The 24383-nt window shown below is 41.0% G+C and overlaps 1 protein-coding gene across 8 annotated transcripts in view; it reads left to right on the top strand.

The window, feature by feature from the left end:
• Cacna1e (calcium voltage-gated channel subunit alpha1 E) overlaps positions 1-24383 on the top strand; it is a 478307-nt gene that overhangs the window by 179065 nt on the left and 274859 nt on the right. For all 8 annotated transcript variants that reach the window (XM_029539216.1, XM_029539219.1, XM_029539215.1 and 5 more), the window contains 2 exons: positions 171-276; positions 1026-1165. In XM_029539216.1, coding sequence (XP_029395076.1) covers positions 171-276; positions 1026-1165 — 246 coding nt within the window. The remainder of the gene's footprint in view (positions 1-170; positions 277-1025; positions 1166-24383) is intronic.

Genomic DNA, 24383 nt, shown 5'->3' with positions numbered 1-24383 from the left:
TAATGCCTCTTATGCAAAGGGTCATATGCTATCCTGCCTGCCCGCTTGCTAGTGCAAATCATTCATGCTGCAAGGATCAGCAGGAAGAAGTTTGTATGTGTATGTACACAGCTATCATAGAGGCTGGACCCCCCCTTACATGAACTTGGTCCTTAACCCCTCTGTTTCACGCCATTTGAGTACATGATCCTGGCCACCATCATTGCCAACTGTATCGTCTTGGCCCTGGAGCAGCATCTTCCTGAGGATGACAAGACCCCAATGTCTCGAAGACTGGTATGTGTCTGCTTTCTCTGCCCTTTCTCCTTTGGGTTCCTTTGACTCTCTTTCCCCATTTCCTTTCTCATACAGCTCTGTGAAATCTATACTCTTTGCTGAGGGACAAGTTAGCAATAAACCCTGCTGGGACTCAGGAGGAAGAGGGCTTTGCAAATACCGGGTGTGTGCTTCACATGACAGTCAGGCAAGAAGAAAGGACAGGCACGTGGGCCATTTGCTTCACTCCTCTTTCCCAAGGGACTGTTGGAGTGAGAAGGAACAGGGAGGGGGGATGCTGAAAGCCGAGTGTGTTGGTGGTTATGAACTTGCTAAATGCCGACCGACATCCTTATTCTCCTAAAGGAATGATTCACATGTCTAATGTATTCCTCCAGAAAAGAGGAATACACAAATTATTTAAAATCTAGACACATGGGTGAGTGGCCACACAAATGACCCAAGCATGAGAACTCTGAAGTTTCCAGCTAGGGTATAGACCCAAGAATGGAGAAATAAACTCCATCAGGGATTTCCAGGAGAAAAATGTCTAGTCCCCAGGTGGGACACATCTGTCCATTTCTACAGCCCTTTCCCATACTCTGTGCATTCCATGAAGTTTCAGGTCCTCTTGGTGTTTCAGTAACCTAAGCTGTACCCATATAGAAGGCTGGTCATCATGGGTGTACATGAGAGGGTCAAGGTGTGCCTTGGCCTGTGTCTGATAAAGAATAATAATTCCATTGTTGCTCTGTTCTTTATCCTTGCAGGAGAAGACAGAACCATATTTCATTGGGATCTTCTGCTTTGAAGCTGGGATCAAAATTGTGGCTCTAGGGTTCATCTTCCATAAGGGTTCATACCTTCGTAATGGCTGGAATGTCATGGACTTTATCGTGGTCCTTAGTGGGTGAGTCTTGCTTCTTGCTTCCTTCCTTCTTTTTCCCTCTCTCTCTCTCTTTGTGTGTGTGTGTGTGTGTGTGTGTGTGTGTGTGTGTGTGTGTGTTGGGAGGCTCATGGTGACATGAGGTAGCTGGTATAAGGAACACACAGAGGACAGAGATCAGAATGTACAGTAGAAGCCAAAGAAAAAGATCAAGGCTGAGAGTCTCCATAGAGCTAGACCATAAAGAAACCATTCTTGGAAGAGTTGGGTGTATGTTGCATTAGACAGAGTCATGGACTCTCAGGGGTGCCTGGTGTCCCATTGTAAACTTGCTTGATCGCTCAACACCTAGTTTTCCAAGAAGGAGCCTTTTTACTGAAGAAAGCAGGTTGTGCTGGTCTAGGGAAGGGGTCATCCTAAGAGATGTCAAAAGATACTCAGGTGTAGTTTCTTCGGGAGATTGGAGAAGATTCCAATTATGTTTTTCTGAACTAAAAGTTAAGATTAACACACTGAGAACAGAATTACTGATTTGTGGATTTATTAATGGCATAAAATTGAATCACATGAAAATACTTGATAAGACATTCCTTAGAACTTATTATAGTATATGTTGGAACTGCCCTGGTATTATAGGCACATATAGGATGGCGATCTATTTAGGTGAATATTTGCAACATCATTCCTTTGTATATGTCGATGGGTGGGTGTATGAGGGTGATGGGTAGATCCAGTACTGTTGGCAGCAGTTGTGTTGGGCTTTGGCACTGGGAGTGATAAGAATACTGTCCATGGTTTCTATGGCTTGTGAGTCTTTGAATCCATTGTCTTTTGGTGCTTGCTGGGGAGAAGAGTAAACTTGCATAGGTGAGGATTAAGTGTTTGGCATAGATATTTCCATCCTTAGCTGCCCAACTCTCTGGTGAGGACAAGCAAAGACATGGGACACTGAAGAGAGGGATTATGTAGCCACCACCGTGATTGACAAAACACGAGGAAAAAGAAAATGTGTAGGGAGTTGGGTAAGGGTCAAGACTGAGAAGCTGAGCTTGGAAACCATGAGTCTACCTACTGTCTTCTAACACAGGCATACGTGCTCACATTTTTAGCTCTTAGGCCAATTGTGATTGAGTGAAAGAGAAGTAGTTGAAGATATAGTTGATTAGAATATAGCTTACAAGCAGCCAGCCTCAGTATGGGTAGTGGATAAACAAGGCTGAATGTTCATGTTTAGAAAGTACCCACTGCCTTACAAAAGGATTTTTTGTAGACCATTTTCAAAAAAAAAAAAAAAAAAAAGGTTCTAATGCTACATTTTAAATATGACTTAGTATATAAAGTATCACAGAAGTACATTTCACAGAAAATGTAGCAACTGGAGTAATGTTTTAAATGTCTCTAAAATCAGTAAAATATACTGTATTGGAAAAGTCCTGAGTGAGAACTTGAGTCATGTTATTTTATTCCATTTGAAATTGTATTAGTGCTTTTTTTTCATAATACTTTCACTGATTATTTGTGAATTTCACATCATGTGCCCTGATCACACCTACTTCTCAGTCCTCCCCTGTCTGGACCCTACCCTTATGGCCTCCCCCAACCCCACCCCAAAATAAGAAGAGAAGAAGAAAACAACAACAACAACAACAACAAAATAAGTCCAATTTGTGTTGCTCAAATGCTTGCTGGAGCCTGGTCGGACTCCCAGGGGCCAGTCCCTTAAAGAAAACAGGGTCCTTCCCCACCTGTACCCCCACCAGAAGTCTTCAATTCTTCAAAATGGAGAGCTACACTTCAGCATTTTTATCACATTTTTAAAGAGTTCTCTTTGATGGCTTTCTGTCTAGGCTGTTACTTTGGAGGGGGTAGGGGTTGTCACAGAAGACTTCTATGTCCCTCTTTCTCAATTGTTCATCTTCAGTTACTGATACCACTGCAAAAGTAGCTTCCTTGCCCTTTACAGTCAGCAGGAGTGTGGATCACGGACTTCCACATGGTTTCTAAGGGCAGCATGTTTTGTGTGTGTGTGTGTGTGTGTGTGTGTGTGTATGTAATTGGTCCTGCTCAATGTTATATGCACTGAAAACATTTGAAGTTGCTGTTCTAAGCCACTCATTTTATTTTAAACTGTCATATATTGATTTTTAAAAATACAGAAAAAAAAAACCTGAAGAGAAATATCCTTGTTGACTGATTAAAAGCAATTTCTGATTTTAAGAGCAATTTCTGGCTTTTATGGCATCTCTTTCCATGCCTTTAAAGCAAAGGGAGCTTTCTTTTGGATGTCTGTAATTTTGCTGCCTTTCTCAATATATGACGCGCATATCACACATCATTCTGTACTCTACTGAAATGTTGTGGTGACTGATGAACACTTTGTTAAGTGGATGCACACAGCTTGTTGCTTGTTTCTGCTTGTTATTCGACACTTAGATTGCTTTCTGATTTCTGCTATCATAAATAATTATTAAAGATGCTCTAACATACATCTTTTAGATGCCACACTTCACTAGACAGTTTGACAGGCTGAAGTGTAGTCAGTTCTCCGTATCTTTGGCTTCTGAGCAGATCCAGTCAAGCGTGGCTAGGAAATATCTGGGGGGAAAATGCATCTGTAGTGAGCCTGAAAAGACTTCTCATTCTTATCTCTAGTCCCCAAGCAGTATAGAATAACTAATATTTACGTAGCGTTTGTGCTGCATAGCCTTGTAGGTAATGCAGAGATGATTCAAAGCATCCAGAAGGGAGGATATGTATGTGGTTTATGCTAATAACATGACATGTTATTTAACATACGTGAGCATGTGTAGACTTCGTTATCCACAGTCTCAGAGCCAGTCTCCTCCAGGTACCATAAGACAGTTGTACTTTGCAGGGGGGAATCTGGTGGTTCTGGTGTGGGAAGTGGGGACTCTGATGTATATGGGGAGGTGGAAGACCCTTACCATCTGATAAGACAAGAGAAGATCAATATGAACTTTGATAAGGGCTGTCACACCGTTGAAGGAGCAGATTTACGGGAACCAGCCAGGCACTTTTGCTGCTGTAGCTAAGAAGATGCCTATTCCTCACCTGCATCTCCAGGGAGTGCTAGCACTTGGCCAAGTCAACTGTCCTGCTTGTGCCGTCTCCCCAGTTTTCTTGGGGGTTTCTCAGACACGGATGGCTCTCTGGGTAACTTTGACTATGGGTACTTCCTAGTTGAACCAACAAGACTTTAGTCTTGATCGCATCTCACCTCCAGCCCAACATGCAGGAGCTCTTCTCAATTCACACATAGATGGTTTCCAGGTAACAGTTCACTGTGCTCTTGACTGTTGAAGGCTGAGGTTCTGACCCACTGCAATGGAATGGTTAATTGAACTGTCTATATTTGCACACTCACCTACCACCTTGCTCGCTGCTTGGAGGCATACCATCTTTGGAGTTTGCCCATGTCTCAGAATATGAGCATGGCAGTATCGATGGTGTTCTCTTTTTCTTGGTGCATTAAACTAGGGACATTTTACAATTATGGCATCTTAACTTCAGTTAATATGTTGCAGTACCAACTAGTGAGGTGGGCAGAACAGATTGCAGAGATGGGTTACTTAGTACCCAGGATGTTATATCATTTTCTTACTATCACTTGCTTTCTGGTGGAAGATCCTAGGGTTTAGACAATGCTCTCTGATGCAGGACTTCTATTTTTAAAGCCCACTCCATGTATCCCCTCTCCTGGCCACACAATCTTCCTTTTTTCTTTTTCTCCTTCTTGACACCTGCATCCAGAGTTATTCCTGTTGACAGCACTTCCTTCCCACCTTGTCTTCAGGTGTCACCTCACATTCTACTCCTATGCACAGAGGGATTGACAGTGTTGGAGCATGACACGATACTTCAGGGTTGAGGCTGCATAACATCTTAGCTCTCGGTTCTGGTGGTGGGTGGGGGGCGGGAGGGTCGGGGGCAGGAGGGTGGGTGCTGTAGAATCATACAGCTGGCTCAGCAGGAGACCTGTCATCATTAACCTGCTGCTAAGAAACAAGTATGGGGGGGGGGACTGGAGTCCCCACATTTTGCCTGCCACCCCTAACCTTCTGTAGTATTCTTGGGCATGTAAGTTGAAGATGTGCATGGTTTAAGTCAGTCATTTCATATATTCATCTATAAGCCCATAAAAGGGCTGTCCGAGTGCATTTTCTACTACTACAGAATATCAGACACTGCGTGTTTTTAATTTTTTTTTAAACAGAAAAGATTTATATCTTACAATTCTGGTATCTGAAAAGTCTTATGAGATGATTCTGGCATCTGATGAAGTCCTTCTTGCTGAGTCCTCACAAGAGCCAATGACATCATATGCTGAAGAAGAGAAGGAAACTAACCAAGCTCACCCTTTTAGTAGGAGTCTACTCCTGTCATAAGTAACCAATTCTGGTTATAGCTTATAGTCTATGTTGTAGAGAGGTGTCTGCATGATCAGTTCACCTCAGAGAGGCACCAGTCTTGCTATATCACAGAGCTGCTTAAATTTCAATAGGGGCATTTCAGGGGGACTTTAGATTACAGTAAGGATCTTGTTGTCCTCATTTTCCAGACAATGAAATTGAGGCTCATAGAAGGCATGTATCTAAACACAAGACACTAAGACAGTTGCTCTCAACCTGTGGGTTGCGACCCCTTGGGGGATGGTCAATGACCCTGCCAGAGGGCTAGCTAAGACTATCAGAAAACACATATATTTATATCACAATTCATAACAGTAATAGAATTACAGTTATAAAATAGCAATTAAATAATTCTATGGTGGGGGGGGGGGTCACCACAACATGAGGAATTGTATTAAAGGGTTGCAGCATTAGGAAGGCTGAGAACCAAGCCCGTTCTGTAACATTCTTCCTTCTCATACCATCAGTCACCTCTGCTAACTCAAGGCTCTGTAGTCATAGATCTCCATAATTCATATTCCTTTGGTCCCCTAGAAACAGTGGACGGAGCATGACAGGGTTGCAGATCATCATACAAGTGTTTCCAACTCAAAGCGGGAGCGGCAACTGGAGTCTTAAGAGGGTATGCTCTCCTGTGGCCTTCTGAGACTTCAGTCTGTGGGCTTGCAATACAGCGCCTTGCTCTGTGGCAAAGGAAGTTAGCTCTTGACATAATGCTGTTTGGTGCCTGACATGTAGATCAAAAGATCCAGCTGACTTCTTTGTGAATTGGCTTGTTTAGACACTCATTCATTCATCCATTTGCTTATTCAACAAGACAAATCTTGTTGACCAAAATACCCAAATCAGTTTAATTCTTATCTCTGCTGAAACAAACTTCTGTCTGCTGTGATGTGGCTCTTGAATTGGTAATAATTCAGGAGGCTTTATGTTTAAGCTCTTTTTAGGCCACCTGGAATATTCTATATTACTTAAAATACAATAGTATTTTAATATATAGTATATATATATATATATATATATATTAAATAAAAAATAATATATTAATCTTAATAGGAAGTTATTACCTAAACATATAGAGAATGATAGAAGATGATAAAAACTTAAGCATCTCTAAACCATTGTAAGAGGGGGAACTGGGAGACATCTGGGCTTTATGACTTTTCTTCATCTCTGTATGCCCAGAGTCTGGTATATAGTTACTGCTTGCAAATTTTGACATATTACTTGTTCTACTACCAAAGTCTTACACCTTCTACAGGATGCAAGAAGAGTGGTGCGTGAGGCCTGGGGTTGGAGCAGTGAGAGACTGTCCTTACACCTTCCATTTGGTCTCACTGGGATTTGTGTCTACAACTTCATCTGCCTAGCTTACTTTGTTAGGGAAATGGAAGTTGAGGGTTTGTACTCCAGGCTAATAAGAAATACTGGGCTTTCTGTTCTGTCTCCTTGGGAAGTGATCAAGGCCTCTAGAGGAAGCTGGGTGGAATGCAGGGAGAAGCCAGCACTCATTTGTCCTATGATACTGGCATGTAGCTAACCCTGGGCTAAGCCCACATTCCACAGGTGATATTTCTAATCTATAAAAGTAGCACCTTAGATAAGAAGTATTAGATTTAATTATTTTCCCCAGGCCATTTCAGGAATGAATAATCTAAGGCACAGAAAAATTTAAAGATGTGCTTATATCCAAGTGAATGCTCTCCTTTACACACATTTTTAACATCCTGCTATTTCAATTACCTGTGGTCAACCACAGCCTGATGGACACTTCCTAAGTATTGAATGGCATTACATTCTGAGTAGCATGGTAAGATCTCTGACCATTCCTTACTATCCTGTCAGAGACATGAACCATCTCGTTGTCCAGGGTGTCCACAATGCAAGTATATACCTGCCCCTCTGATATCAGGTCTTCCTTTCAAGGTATTGCAAAACCTGTGCTCCAGTGTTCCTTACTTTATTTCATAATGGCCCCGGTTGTGAATGTAGTTACGTTGGCAATTTTTCTACAGTGTGTTTTTGTAGCTTGTATTATAATTGTTAGTTAGTCCAATTAATCTCTTACTGTGTCTAAACTATAAAGTAAATGTTATCATACGCAAGTAGGTATGGAAGTAGCGAGTGTAGAAAAAGTCATGATGTGTAGAATTGTGTACTAGCTGTAGTTCTTCCTGCTTCCTGGAGGACCTGGGCCAGACCTCCTGCAGGTAAGGTAGTTCTATGTGATAAGCAGAGTTTGAACCCAGTCTGTCTGCCTTAATGTCTGAGTTTCTTTTCTGGGCCATGGTATCTTCTGAGCTTAGAGATGCTATTAGTATCTTCGGGATGCTCTTTAACCACTGAAGACATCCAAGCTTCTTTCTTTATTTCCTCTGTACATCCTTTGGTTCAGGCCCAGGGGTGAGCTGTATGTTGTTCCTCTTGTACTTGAGGGATCTTTATTTTCAATCCTGATGATATTACAGAGCTAGTCTCAAGTTCAGAGCTGCTTTTGTGTGGTTAGATAGCCTATGATCCCATTAAAACATCAGTTAGCTCAGCACACACTTTGGTGTTATGATGATCAACTGGACAGTGGAGCTATGACCTGTTTGAGTGGATGTGTAGTACAAGCACTGTAGTATTCATGGCTGTCTCTAAACCTCTCGCCTCTGCTAAGGTTCTTGCCACCAGTCTCAGACAGCCATTTAAGAGCTATTGAAAAGACATTACTTAGCTTCCACAGTCTTTGGCACCTTGCTAGGTGTGGGTAGGATAGGTCACATGTTCCTCACCAGGACAATGAGTCTACATGTCATGAGCACTCAGAAGAAGGGCTTCAGATTTGTCTCTTGGGAGAGCTTATTTAAAGAGATAGCACTTAAATAGCACTGAGCTGCACAAAGGGGTAGGTATACAAATGTTTGGGGGTGGGGAATATGGGGTGAGAGACAAAGGGCATTCCTAAGAACCCAGTAGTGAGAGACAGTTTTGTAGAGGTCAACATGAGCCAGCTTAATCCATGCAAGAGCACTTATATGAAGCAGGGGAACCCTGAAGACTTGAAGCTGAGGGTGGAATCCTACTTCTAACTCTGTTCTGGACCCTGCACACATTTTTTAAAAAAATTCTTTTTACCCTGGGATCACCTCTGAGGAAAGACATGGCAAAGAGAAATGGATGCGTTCTGTGTCTTCAGCTCCAGCTTGCAGGGAATGAGTATGTAACCTAGGAGGTGGGGGGGGAAGACAAAGGAAATCGTGGGCAGGGGAATGCGGCAGAGGAGCCGGGACCAGCCATCCTGCAGCCTCAGCTTCCAGCCAGAGGCATACACAGAGTGGTTTAGCCCAAAGCCTGTTTGTAGGAGGATGATATCTGGAGCTAAATATACATCGATAGGTATTTTTAGAGGGTTTCTGTAAGAAGGCTGCCCTAACATGAGTTTCCCTAGCAGCTAAAGATCGAGGAAAGCAGTTTTCCTCTGGGAGCCCTGTCTTTCTGGTGCTGAAAATGTGGGGGAGGTGTTGCTTATGCAGCCCCAGGGGCCCCCAGCCCGATTCAAATCCCTGCAGTAATAGTGTGATAGCCCTGGGTATTTATATAGCAAATCATGTCAGGGAGCCTCCTGGGATCTTAGCGACTTGTCTTTTACGCACCCTTTTAGCTGTGGGTGGGCCAAAGCCAGAAGTGGGAGAAAGAAAGACTGGGTAGAGGGAGGAGACAGGGAGCTTATAATTTTGTAGATGGAAATCTGACACTGAGGGAGGAGACATGAGGGGTTTTGCACTTCCTAGCTTCACTTCCTTGAAACAGGAGCCTAGGAACCTGGTGTCCCTAGTGCTGCTGATGGGGAGGTCTGTGAGTTCTTGGCCTCCACTGCTTTTGAAATTCTTCCCCTGGAGCAGAGCTGGGAGCTGCTTCTATGGCAGGCCTCCTCCTCTTCCCTGGCACTATGTTCAGTGCTCCACATTGGGGGAGCACTACAGTTACTGGTCCGTACAGCAGCTACTTTTTATCGGAACAGTATTTCTGTTCCAGTTGTATGTTGGGAGACATATGGTTCAGATGCATATCTTTTGCTTGTTACATTATTCTTTATTTTTAGAATGAAGAGGTTCATTCAGGGCAAGAGGTGGGCTACATATTAAACTTAAAGGTCTTTTCTGAATTCTGTACATTCAGAGAAGCTCCAAATGAGAATGCCAGTTAGAACTTGACAGACTATACATAGGTTCAGTAGGCAACTGAACAAATATTTATTGAGCACCATCTGTATTCCATGTGTAAAGTTTTGGCGTTAGATTTCTTTTCTCAAAAGACTTCTTCTTGTCCCCATTGGTGGAAGTGTAGTCAAGAGATAATAGAACAGGGCAAGAATTTAGCTTATGGTGTCAGCAAGAAGGAGCTAAAGCAGAGGAGGTAGGGGAAACTTGGTGACACTGAGGACATTGGGTCTGGGGCTTTTTCTTCTTGGATTTATGTTTAGGAAAGGTAATTTGGAGATAGAAACAGTGTCCGATGCATTCTCTGAAGACCACTCCCAACCCTGTGCCATTCACTTCCTGAGCACGAATGTGTGAGTGATGGGGTGAGGGGCAGTGAAAGTAGAGATGTGCTGGCATAGTAGAAGGTATAATGTATGACCTCATTCTATAGACTCTGAAGACAGTCGACATTAAAGGGGGAGTTCGTGTTTCCACTCTGTGAATAAAATACGTCTCCTCCCTTAAGTAGACATTGTAACTCATGTCTGTGTTGTAAATAGAGTCCACAGTTAAGTATAAATGCATCAGCGTGAAATGTTAGGACACGAGGCACTGTTTAATGTCAATGATGTCAGGCAGTAGTGCATGTGCTGCTCATAGAGCAGTTTTGAAAGGGAAGGGTGAGTTGAGACAGCCTAGATTTCAGAAGACAAAAAGTGGGTGGGCTGGTGTAATGGAGAGTCAATAAAAGCAAGCGAAGGCCAAGTTACTCAGCCACAGTCATTGCACTTTATATCTGGGCGAATATTAAATTTGTCCAACTTTTTCACGGAAGAGAAAACTGATGTACAACTGGCTAAGTGCTTTGTTCAGGCTCTTCAAAGTAGGATGTATGAGCCAGGGTGTGGAGGGTAGTTTGTTTAGTACAAACCAAGAGCTTTGAGCATTGTAAGTCAAAGGATTATAACTAAGAATATTCGAAAGGCCATGTTTCAGAATAACCAACCCCTCTTGCTTATACTTGTAACTGAAGAGAACAGTTTCACTGAAACTATCGCAAATTCTGATACCATGGCTGTTAAAAGTTTCTTTTATTATCATTTTGTGCCAAGACAAAATTGAACAATAGGTTAGCTCTCATTTCTTTTTAGTAGTATATCTAATTTTATCAACACTGGGAAAGGCCTCCATAGCTATTATTAGCAAGAACAACAAAGAAATTCCAAGAGTAAAAGTTGAAATGGAGGCTTCCATTTTTAATTTTATTAACAATGAGAATTTTGCCTCCTCTAGAGCCCCATTTTTCCAGTCTTCCTATTCCTTTGTCTTCTGGCTTTCCCCACACTTTTCATAAAGCCCTTACAGGTCAGAGGGGCCCCGCAGAGGAAGGAGAAGACAAGCCTGCTATATCCAGCAGTAATGTCCAGTCAGCCTTGCAGAGAAAGGAGATTGCAAGTTCCTATTTGCTCCTTGTCTTTCTTTCAATTCCTACCTTCATGGCTGCCACTCTCCTGTCAGTTGCCTGTGCTTTGGTGACAGGATAGCTAGGGAAGAGGTTCAAGGCCATGGCTTTTCTCCATCTGTCCAGATCTGGAACAGTGACTCTGAGCCAGAGTGACAGGTGCGACTGCTTCACACTTCAGTTCCCATCAGCCACGCTTTTGCAGTGATTCACATCACCATGGAAGGGACATCCTGCACCATGACCCTCCAGAGCCCAGCCAGACCTTTGTAGCCATTCCTAACCTCATGACAACTTGACTGGACATGGGGAGCTGCAGCTAAAACTGTCATGGCTTGGGGTGACTTTGCTGTTGAGTGAGAGGAGGCAACCAGGATGATGCCCCTCTGAGACCTCACCTACTGAGGCTTAAGCCTAATTGACACCCATTTTTAGGCCTTTGAACAAGAAGAGGAAGGTGACTTTTGAGAGTTTGGAGGGGAGGAAAAGGAAAAAGAAAAGGAAGAGGAAGAGGTGACCAATCTCATTCTCCAACAGAAAGATGACTGCTAGAGATTCAGGACTGGATCGAGACAGTTTCTATGGTCTTTGAGTTTGCTGTCTAGAGGAGAAGAGAGATGGAATTTTTCAACGGAAGCACAGAGATGTACTGAGTAAGCAGAGAGAAGTGTTAGAGCTCTGGGATCCTGGAGCAAAACTGAAGGGAGGAGGACCAAGAAAATGACGATGGTCTTGAGACTGAGGCAGTGGAAGGGGAAGGGAGGGGAAATATGAGGAGAGCTTTCAGCAGAGGGGAGGGCATGTATGCAGCACTGGACACAGGGCACACCAAGCACAACTGGGAAAGAATAAGATTGCTAGGGTACTTGTGGTGATAGTGACCTAGAGGAAGAAAGGAATGTTTTATGGGAAGCCAGCAAGGGGCTCTAACCAGGATGGTGAACAGAGCATCAGGCAGCAGTGCTGTTCTCTGGGAAGAGAAAATATCACTGAATGATCCCGTGTCTGCTCAGAATAGGAACTTGGAACTAAGTCCCAAAGAATCCCTTCCCTCCCCCTTGTCTCCTCCTTCCAACGTTGGCCCTCAACTATAATTTTGTTTCGCTAACTGAAGTTGTACCAAAACCTATCCTAGACCATACAATCTAGCCTACTGCATTCTGAAGACTTGTTAACCTGCCCGGAGTGGAGCTTTAGTTCCTGCCCTCTTAAGATCATGCTTTGAGCATCTCCTACTGATTCAAATAATGGGTAAGAATTGATGAATGTGTGGGCTTTTATTTTCAGCATTCAACAGAGAAATTATTTTAAAAATGCTTTGCTGAGAACATTGCTATATGATTATTATGATTTTTTATTTTCCAAATAGAACAATAGTCAAAAGATCAAGCCAACCCACATACTTGTTTATGGGATGTTTCTCTTCTCTCTGCTCCTTCCTCATGACACATCATGATGCTGAATCTGGATCCTAATTGAACTCTTGTTAATAACCACGATAAATATAACATGTTGTGATCTAGGGGTTCTTTGTGGGGAACTCAGAGTGCTTTGTAATTTACCTCCTCCCCACTTTCCATTTGAGAATTGGAGATGGAACCATTCCCTTTCTAAGTATGATGTTATTATATAGCAGACCTCCCAGTTGTGTCCTTCATATTCGACTGTGAGGATAGATACAGGAACAGTTAAATTCTCACTCTGGTCTTTTCTGCTGACCACTTAAATTTCATGGCCTCTTTTTTCCAGGAGTATATTCAACTAGCTTGCTTGCTTCCTCTCTTTCTCTCTTTCTCTCTTCCTCTCTTTCTCTCTTTCTCTATCTCGCTTTCTCTCTCTCTCTTTCTTTCTCTCTCTCTCTCTTTCTTTCTTCTAGAGCTCTGTCTATTGAAACAACTTGGATATTTGAGTCCTTCAGTAAGTTAAATATCTCAAATAGAAGAAGTTTGGACAAGGTTCTTCCTCATACAAAGACCCTGATCAGATCAAGGTTTAACCAGGTGGTTCTACAAATAAAAGAGGGAGGGGCTTCTTTGGCTTCAGCTTCCCCAAGCAATTACTGGACTGAAACCACACAGAAGCCAAACAGTAACATAATTCCCTGAGATACAAATTTTACAACCATCGTCATGTAAACTTAAAAGCAGAATTGGATCTCAGGGTTCACCAGTCATTTCAGTGGTGTTCAACCTGGAGACCCTGGGACTCTGGGAACTCCTGGAATTATTGCAATGGATGAGCAAATCTGTGGTCCCATCCAGAACTGGCTGTTCCCGGATAATGTTTTCTACATGTAGGTATCACAGTATAGTTTTTCTAAAGTGTGTGCATAGTGCTGTGATTTATAGCTACAGGTACATTTAAATGTATTGTTGCTGAATGGTGGCTTTTTCTTCTCTTTGGTGAGTCAGCAAAGCATAGTGATTAACAATTAAGTAGCAATGGGTAAGTAAACCCATGCTCAGACCCTATGCTGCTTGCTACCTGTTTGTCTGTGGTCATCCAACCTATTTTCTGTATGCCTAGGTGTCCTTACCCATACTAAACAGAGTTGGGTGAATAGGGGTTTTTAGTCATTGATATCAGCTTTCCAGGGAATGGAGTGGGACTTGAACTTGTTGAAATTATAAAGAGGTTCTCTCACTTGTAAGATAAGAATTGCTGAACCATTGTAATTAAGTGTGCTACTCAGTGTTGGCTGTCAATAAGATCTGTAATCATTGAGGAAGCATAAGCTTACTTGTAAGAAATTATCTTGATAACATTAACTGAAGTAGAAAGACCCAACATAAATGTGGACAGCACTCTTTCTTGGACTTGGGTCCTAGATGGCATAACAAGGAGAAAGGGAGCTAAGCATGGGCAGTTATCTTCCATCTGGTTCCCATCTGTGGATGCAGTGTGACTAGCTGCTTCAAGTTCCTGCCGCGATTTGGCCATCATGATAGACTAGACCCTCCTCGAACTACAAGCCAAAGCAAACCCTTCCTTAGGTTTCTTTGGTTTGGGATGATTTTAACACAGAGACAGAAAAGTAATGAAGGGAAGTTAACACTGTTAGAAAAAGGGAAGAAACTCAGAACTCTCAATTATGTCTAGTTGGAAGGTCACTTGCCCACAGCTGAAGGTGGATGCTAGTGTTCAGTCTTGTGTAGATGTGGGTGGGAGAAGTGGAAGTTGGACATAGCTCTTACACTTGTGAACAGAGCAATGTGATGGAGCAGAGTGTATGGCTGGGATAGTCACAGCAGATTGGAATATTTGAAGCCAGGCCTGAACCCAGTTTTATGTGGGGCAGTCTAATCTTTAAGAATGGGAAGAAGGAAAGAATGTCAGTTGGACTGTAACACCCAGATAACTGCCTGAAGTCACATCTTTTATAACCAGCCTGCATATCAATTTCTTTCCCTATTGGCTAGAAATGGGTCCTTGGACAGTTTTGTTTTATTGGCCACTTGCCTATCTTTCTTCTTCTCATATAGTTTTAGTGCCATAAAAGAACATATCTTTTTCTGAAGACTTTTCAGTTTGAACATAAATGTTGAATTGATTACTGTTTGAGAGAAGAGAGCAATGTGAGGTGATTTTTTTTTTTTTAAGATGCATTTCTGTTTCCTGAAACTCACCAATGCAAATTTCTAGATTTGTTACAAGCTGAGAGACTTCACAGGGGAATATAAACCAGGCAAGAAAGTGTAATCTAGTCTGTGAAGTTCTCACTGTCCCTGGCTCTTATTGCAGGAGTGTGGTAGGATGGGGGAGGGGCGGAATAGAAAGTTGCTGTTCTTTTACCAGATTTCTTTATTTTTCTTTTATTGTATGATAATGTGAAACATGAATATCATGTGTTTTGATTAAATTTACCTCCCATTCTGTTCCCTCAAATTTCTTCCCTAGTTCCCTGATACTTCTGCTCCCAACCTCCTGTACGCTTCTTCACCCTCTCCGAGTCTACTTGGTGCCACTTCTATGTCCATAGGTTTAGGACCATCGACTCAAATATGAGTAGCCTCTCAAGGACTGTATCCCTGAACTAGCTTTCTTAGTAATGCTGCTTTTCTGTCCTTCCCATCCATCTTCCCTCTTTCTGTCATCTAACAAATTATCATGTATTAAGTGCCTACTGAATGCCAGGCATTATCATGGACCCTGCCTACTTGGAACTTACTGTTAATCCAGGCCATAGAGACATTTAGAAGACATGGAATTGCTTAGTCTGCACTTGGTAGTAAATGGAAAGAGTGATCTCATATATCTCCCAGCAACACTAGATTACCTTGATGGTGTAGCCAATTTACAAGACTAAATAAAGACTTTGGTGTTGACAGATCTAGCTTGAACTTCAGCTTTGCTACTGAGGTGTCTTTTTGGCCAAGTTGCTTAATTTACTTGAATCTATGATGTTAAAGCACATAAATATTTTTCTTGTAGGGGTCATGTTCTAGGTTGAGCAGGGTTAAATGTTCTAAAAATAACCTCTCAAATTTTATAGGTTAGCATAATAGGTTTATCTCTTGTTCCTTAAACAGACAAGTATGTTAACAGGTCACCTTTTTCTCTATTTACTGATTTAGAGAACAAGGCCCTAACCTAGGACTCTACCATCTGCCAGGTCTCATGATATTTATGTGGAGCCAGAAAGAGACTATGAATTGTTTCATATATAAGTGATGTACATAATTTCTCTTAGCATCCTATTGACAAGAATTGCAGGTTTGTTGCAACAAAACAATAAGATCTTGTCCTAATTGGGTAGTTACCTCTAGGCAACAGTACTGCACTGTTACAAGGAGAAAAGGAGAATATCTGTTTAGGATCCTTTTCAAAAGACAAGTGATGAGTGTTCCATTGTCTGCATGTAGGTTAAATAAAATGCATGTGCTGTCAGACATATATGAGATGTATAACAATTTTCTATTGATTACTAGTAACACTATTAAATAAATTCTGTACATTCTTGTTAAGAACTGAGGCTAGGGCCAGGTGTGGTGGCACACACCTTTAATCCCAGCACTCAGGAGGCAGAGGCAGGTGGATTTCTGAGTTTGAGGCCAGCCTGGTCTACAAAGTGAATTCCAGGATAGCCAGGGCTATACAGAGAAACCCTGTCTCAAAAAATAAATTAAAAAAAAAAAAAAAGAACTGAGGCTAAAATGGTAATGAAATGAATGACTTCAAAGAGCTTTCACATGGCTGTAGTATGTGTGTGTGTGTGTGTTTGTAAATATTTAAATATATAATTATAATGTGAGGCTATTACATGAACTCTGAAGAAAAGGCCAGGGAAATAAATTTTGTTGCATTTGGGTCTCACTACAAACCTTTCATTGAATGCTTGCTGTATACATGGCCTAGTAATACACAGCAAGGACAACAACAGAGTTCAGAGAGGAGGCGGTACAGATGTGGGAATTTGGTTTCCTTCTCCTCAAAGGCATTAACTATTGATACTTGGTAGGTACAAGTGTAAGAAGCCATCAAATCATTTTACTCCCTCTTAGTGAGACTTGCAATGGTAAGAACGAGAACCAGTTTGTTTTGTTTTATGTTTATCCTCCCCCCCCCCCCCCCCGATCACAGAGACCAGCAGTGAGGTTGGTTCTAAGTTGGCCTAGATAACCCTGCTGGTTAAGACCTGTCAGACTCTGCACCAGCTGACCCATTTAGTCATGACTTTTCTATTGTTAGTTTGTACCAAGATGTGTTAATGTGTAGTTATGGGGTGAGTGTAGCTACACTAAATAGAATAGATGTAGAAGCAAATAAAGGGTTACCATAGGTCTTTGGAGAAAGAATTATTATTGTGGCAATAGTCCTAAAATAGTCCTTTGGGGTGTCAATTTCAATCCCGGTTTTCTGTAGTGCAGTTGGTGGTCAGTCTTCTGTATAGGGTCCTATAACTGGACCAGGAAGAGCTTCTCCTTTTAAAACAGTTTAAATTAATTAACTAACTAGTTAATTAATATGAATGCATACACTCACATGCATATAAATGCATGCCTCTTTTTTTTTAAAATGATTATTTTATGCCAGTCGTGGTGGCACATACTTTTAAACTCAGTACTCAAGAGGCAGAGTCTCTGTGAGTTGGAGGCTAGCTGGTCTACAAAGCAAGTTCTAGGACACCCAAGGGCCATTACACAGAGAATCCCTGTCTTCAGGGAAAAAGTCATTTGTGTGTGTGTGTGTGTGTGTGTGTGTGTGTGTGTGTGAGTTGGTAGTTTACTTACATGTATGTCTATGCACTACTTTTGTGCCCAGTGCCCATGGAAGTTAGAAAAAGGCATTAGAATATCCCCTAGAACTGGAGTTTGTGATCTGCCATATGGGTATTGAGAATTGAACCCGAATCTTCTAGAAGAGCAGCCAGCACTAATCTATCTTTACAACCCCACAAATACATGCCATAGCATATGTGTGGCAGTTAGGGGACAACTTGCAAGACTTAGCTACCTCTTTTGCCATGTGGGTCCTGGACACCAAACTCAAGTAGTCAGACTTGGGGGTAGTTACCTTCACCTGTCAAGCATCTCATTGACCTTGTGTTACTTTTTAATTGCTTTTGTGATGAGTTTTCCTTGTTTGGAAGAACTTAACACAATAATATTTTCTTATAATTAATGGTTTATATTCTTTATTTTGTTATGTTTGCTACTTATTAGACCATACATCTTATTTTTTTTTTGATCAGAGTGTTTTAAATCAATATTTCATACTCATCAATCAGTTTATTAAATTTTTCAATGGAGACTCCTTTATAACCTACAGGCATGGATACACAGAGAACACTATGTTTAATAATAGATTTATTATTGATGTTTCACATTTATGCAGAGTTAATAACAACAGTCAAATATGCTCAGTTCTAATTAGAAATAAAATAATTTGTTGCAATTGAAAACCCACCCAGACAAAAATGAATAAAATCTTGGTAGTGATCTTCGTTGGTGGTATAACCACTGGGCTAGTTGAGTTCCTGAGTCTTAATTTTAGGAGCGATAGTAACCTACAAAAGGTTGATTTGATGGAAGGACATACTTGGAATCATTTGGTTCCTTCATTGTTGCTGGGACCACGCCCTGTCAATCTTTCTCTTCTTCCTTCTGTTATTCACCAAAAGTCACTAGAATGCTTTGTGGAGTTATCTGTATTCTGACCCTGGTGCTACGGAGTAGGGAACCCATTAAAACTTGACGGTGCTCCTGAAAGCAGCTGTCCTGGAGGGAAAGAGATGGAAAGTCTAAGATATAAGATGGGTTAAGAAACTTTGTAGCTCTTGAAGATAGACACAGGGTCTAGGTGTGTGCCCATATATGGGTTATCTTTTATCAGACTATATCTCCATCCATGTTTCATGTGTGTCCTTCATATATCTTGTCCTGAGGAGAGTCTTGAATGCAAACAGCATGGCAGAGATGTTCCCCCGCGGAGTTTGCTCTTTATCAGTGATTTTGTTGGAAGGATTTGCAAGCTTATTCCTTACTTTGAAGAGAGCATCCCTTGCTTCTCCAAACTGCCCCAGGCCTAGATTCTACTTCCTTTCTCTAAGCTGCTTGGGGACCTTCCCCTTTCTTCCAGCTTCATTAACATCCCCAACCTCTGACCCTGACCCATTGGTCTGTTCTGTGTGTGTGTGTGTGTGTGTGTGTGTGTGTGTGTGTGGTCCAGTCCTGGGATCCCCAGATCTTCAGCCTGGCAGACAAAGCCTGGTCTTAGATGGCTGTTTGAAACTGAATTTACCTTAGGAAAGACATGAGACTTAAACCTTGTTTTACTAATAATTCTAACCTGCTGTTTGTAGGCAGACTCACTTCTCTATAGGCAAAACGGAGATTTGTTTGTGTTCGTATAAAGGGGTGGGGGAGGAAGGAAAGCCTAGCCAATGCATTTTGAAAGATAACCTTCCTCTCACCTCCACATAGAGAGTAAAAGCAAAATGAGACATTAAAAGACTATAAATAGGGTGTATTTGTTTGTTTCTTTATAGAGACATCCTAGGACTACACATGCTCATTCAAGTGTACATACATATTCTCTTCCCCATCTCCCTTCTCATTCCCCCACTCACACACACTGAAATTGGATCTTTAATTTTTTTCTACATTTTGATCTTTTCCTATTGAGTACGACCTTCTTCTTACACAGTAATGTCCTTTCCAACCTTGTCATTTCTATCAGTAGAATGGATAGTCTTTGTGGTTAGTTATCGGAAGAGACTTTGAAGTGGGTCCTGAATGCCAGGATTATCACTGGCCCTGCCTGGGTCTACTTAGGGTCCCTGACTAAATACACCTTATTCACTCTAACTTGAAAGGGCTAGAGAGGGAGAATTTAGGGAGTCATGAGCTTGCCAGCATGGCATTGAACATTTGTATGTGGAAACATTTTCCCCGTAGGGGTAGGAACAATAGATTTTCACCAAATGAGCCTCAGACCCACACGGTAGGACCATTCTATTAAATCACCTCCCAGGCTCTGTGAGCTTAAGAATTTGTCTGGCTTTCACCCTCCCGTCATCCAGCCTTTTCTGGTTTGTTTGATGGCTTTGTCAATGCTCAGCTACAGGGGATTGCAGATATTTTTCTTTTCTCTTTGTTGTACATTGACATTGTAGTGAGAACACTAGACCACAGGCCCCAGACATTCAACGGCTGGCTAGGGATGATATGTTTTTCTACCATTACTTTTCCATTTGATTTTTAGGGTGAGTGTCAGACCAAATTTTTTGGGAGTTCCAAGAGTCTTTGGTGGCTGAAGTCTTAAGCTACAATGTGATCACCATCAATGGACCCAGTTCCTGAGATAGTGCATTAACTTGACCTCTAATGTCAAACTTCCCCTTTCTCTGGTTCATTATCACATGCTTGGTTGAGTAACTTCCTTTTGACAAGATTCTCTTTCCTCTTTGAAATGGCAGGAAAAAGTCCATGTTTTGAGGCATCTGAGACTTCAACAACTGACTGTTCTCTTCTTGTTTTGATGTTCTTATCTCTGGAACCAGGACTTCTTCACCCAAGCAAGAATGGATTCTTTTGTTTCTGCCCTGTCTCAAATAGTTTTCCTCTGTTGCTTTATCCTGCAATTACACTTTTCTTTTTAAAATTATTATTACTATCATCATCATTATCATTATCATTATTGCCTATAGCAGATCCATTCTATGATGTGCTGTCTGGTCAAAGACAAGGCTCCTTAGAGAAATAGCCTTCTGCTGTGTACCTGACATCTATATAACTTTTTCTTCCTAGACTACCTAGCATTGCCTTTCCTCTTGTGATGTTTTTGTGGGCCTCTTATTTCTTTACTGAGGCTGACAGTTGGGGTTATGTTCTCTTTTTCATGCTGTCCAAGGTAATTTGTAGTCTCAGACCCATAATAAATGCTAAACAAATTCAAATTCAGTGTAGGAGTTCGAAGCCAGATCTGTGTATCCTGCCCATCAGTCTGAGGGCAGTCTTATTCCAGGTTCACCCATGGTCTACTTAGGCTAGATTCTGTTGTCTTTATTTGTATTTTCCACTATTGCAACCACAAAGTGGGATCCTAGACCTTGTCCAAGTCTAGGGCCATTGAGATTGAATGTGTACCTGCTGAGCTCACAGTCTTGCTAAGAATTCTGGGGCTGAAGGAACAAGATAGAGTGGCACAGAATATGTCCTTGATCAAAACTTGGGAGAGAACAGCATGATCCTCTCCTTGTGTTTCTGAGGCAGTCTCTGTTACTTACCCAACTAACTCAGAGGAGGCTATTATCTTGCTGTGTGTCATCAATGTGTTGTTTAAAATAAATCACGTCTTGGTACTATCAGTTGTTTGGAGTACGGATTCTTCTTCAATCAATCTCTCTTCCCACTTGCCTGCCCCCACCTCTTCCTGGACAATTAGCAAAGTGTTTGGTGTTTGGTTTGGATGAATAATTAATTCGGAAGCTTTGTGAATGATTCATGGCCCATATGCTGGGGCAACAGGATGTGGTGTGTGTGTGTGTGTGTGTGTGTGTGTGTTTGTAGTACAGCATATGGCAGGTCAGAGGCCTCTCCTTAGGTCGGTGGCCCTAGGCTATGCATACCACCCTAGTGGCAGAGTAGGTTGCATGTTATCTTCCATTTGGAGGTTCTTCAGGGGGGAAAAATGGTTCTCCATGGGTTTATGTATTTTAATTCTAGTCTGGTGTTCCTAGTTTGAGCCATGGTACTTAATGAATTGGAGTTTATGTTTTTAAAAATAGCTATTGGCTGTCTTTAAGATGGGTGACTGATTTTATATGTCAAAGCATTAAAGGGAGAGAAATCTCTTCCTTTCCTTGCATAAAGCCTCCTAGGCAAGGGGCAATACTTTCTTCAGATTGTAGCCTACTTACTCCTTGAGACTATACTACTTTTGTTTCCTGGTACAGCTCCTTCCTGTCAGGGAGAGCACCTGGCTACTGTTCACTTTGTAGGCTTCCCTTTGCCTTTGAAGCATGTTCTTACTTACCTAAGTGCATGATAATATGGGGCTGATGCCTGGTCTGCAGACACATGACTTCCCTTTCTGCCTTGGTCATTTTGAGTAGTGACTCCTGAATATGATCCCTGAAAGCCAACAAAGGAGAAATAAATGTGTTACATAAAATCCTGGACTGAGTTCATTGTCTCATAGACATACAGACTCTACATTTAATTATGTAGCAGTAAAACAGAGAGAGTCTGGGAGTAAAATCCAAAACTCTGATAAGATATGATCCAAGTTTTGGTAATTTCTTTTTCAGAAGAGTCATGAAGCATTTCTTCTGCAGTCCCTAGTATATTCTAAAGTTGCATTAATCATATTTTTGTCCCCCATTTCTATAGAACTTATTCGTATGTGAGGTGTGAAATTTGATTACTCCTATATTTCCCCATTGCTTCCAGTTTACAATGGGTCATGTCTTTCCCACTGATTTATTTCTACTTTTGTTTGTATACCAATTTCCCAAATACACAGTCTATCTTTAAGTTCTGTCTTCTACTCCATTGGCAATTTGTAAAGATTGCATTTTTTTTTGTAATGCTTTTTTGCTTAGTAGAGCTAATCTTGAATTTTTCTTTAAAATTGGGTGATCCTGGGCTTTATGGCTTTATATGAACTCAGAGTTGATATGTCAAAAGTCCTAAGCTTTTGTTAGACATACAGTGGGTTTCTTGACTAGAATGGGAGGTATTGACATTTTAACAATGCCAAATGTTAGCATCATGTCTTCATTATTTAAAACATTTTAGGTCCTATGACTGTACAAGGGAGATTTCCATTCAGAACCTGTTGTTTTCATATTTCCTATTTTGTGTCTAATTCTGCTGCTGTGAAGAATGCGGGTTTTTTTTTTTCTGTGTGTGTGTGTGTGTGTATTTCTAGTCAAATGTTGCTGGTATACATATAAATATTATTGTTTCTTATTTGTTGATATTGTATTCAGAGATCTCATAAAATTCTTTTATTAGTTAAAATAAGTCTATAAATTCTCTTAAATTGCCCATGTAACAAATTATAACAACAACAAACAACTATTATTGCTTTCTAATTGGCCTATTTATATTTTTCTTACTGCACTAGCCATAGTTGCCAGGAGACGTTGAATAATGGCAGTGAGCAGCCATTTCATATTGTTTCTTCTTTCAGGCTTTTCATTGATGGATGTCTCTTGGAGAATGAAAATGAGTAACTTTCATATAGGGCATAAGGAATAACAGTCAATGAGTTTTAATAATAGCTCAATGTTTTAATTTAATTAAACTAAAAGGGCATTGATTTTATCCTGTAAACGATTAAACAATGAACTTATGAATGCCATTGAAAAAAGATTCAGTTAAAAAGGGGGGGTATAGGAAACTTTCGGGATAGCATTTGAAATGTAAATAAAGAAAATAATAAAAAAATAAAAAAAAAGTTTAACAAAAATTTAATTTATTTTTGTAGTGATCATGTGCATAGGATTTGGGTGGAATGTGCTCTGATTGTATAAACAAAGGTTTTTTACTTGGGAAATTTATGGAGCAAAAGTATGTGGAATGAGTCATGATGAGAATATAACTGATAATTATGGCTAAGAAAGTGGGATATCGCACAAGTTGAAATAGAAGCTTCAGGCAAATAGGAACAGTAAAGAAATAAAATAGCAAAGTTCACCAAATCCATTAAAAATCAAGAAGGGAGAGAAAAAGAAGCAACTGGAAAATAAGGACTCTCGAAGACAACATAGAAGTGACTCCTGATCAGTGGCAACCAGAGTTAGTGTAAACAGACAACTAATGGAAACAGACCCTATCAATCAAAATACTCAAAATGCCCAAAATGACACTGGAGGATGGAAACCAGAGTGGGTGGGAGAAGATAGGCTGTATAATGTCAACAAGAGGATGTGACTAGTGATACAGTAGTTAAAAACAGGAAGGTTGCTTCTTTTTTTTTTAATCTTTTGTGGCTGACAACTTGTAATGATTGTTCCATCTCAGAGGACTTCTCTTCTCTTCCCTCCCTCTGAAAACTGTAGTGTACTGTGCTTTCTTCACGGTTCTTCTGTTCTTCAGTTTCACTAATCTGTGCCTTATGTGGTGACTTTTATTTTTATTCTCCATGGCATTTTAGGGGGAGGACAGCCCTTTCCTTCTGAAGGTTAATAGCTTTAGTGAGGGCTAGGAGTACTTTGGGATGCTGCATCCACTCTCCCTTCAAGTTTTTTGCCCTTTATTCCATATATACATATATAATTTTAATATTGCCATCTCTTGGTTTTATTTGTTCTGTATTTCTAGTGTTCATTTGCTAATCTGTAACTCTTCATAAATCCTTTAAACAGTATTTTGTCTTGTACTTTTCATTTTTTTTATGGCTTTATATGGATTCTGGGAATTTTGTTCAGTTCTGTCTCTTAGTATCTAATTCAGCTGTCTATTTGGCCATTCAGCCTGTTTGATGGATTTTAGCATTTCCAGTTGTTGAAAGTTTCTTTTGTGCTATCTCTGGATGTTTGTTCAAAATGCTTGTGATATCCCCACGCTTCCCTTTAGGCTATTCATCATACCCATATACTGTGGAGCTCAAGTTCTTTGATGAACAATTTTGCTTTTTCCTCTTTGTTTGGGTATTTGCTAAGTCTTGAGTGTATTGCCAGCTTCTACCTGCCTGTCACTGCTGTGTAAACTGCT

This window comes from Mus pahari, chromosome 5, assembly GCF_900095145.1.
Source record: "Mus pahari chromosome 5, PAHARI_EIJ_v1.1, whole genome shotgun sequence".
Classification (NCBI taxonomy): Eukaryota; Metazoa; Chordata; class Mammalia; order Rodentia; family Muridae; genus Mus; species Mus pahari.
This window is presented reverse-complemented; position numbering and strand designations above follow the sequence as displayed.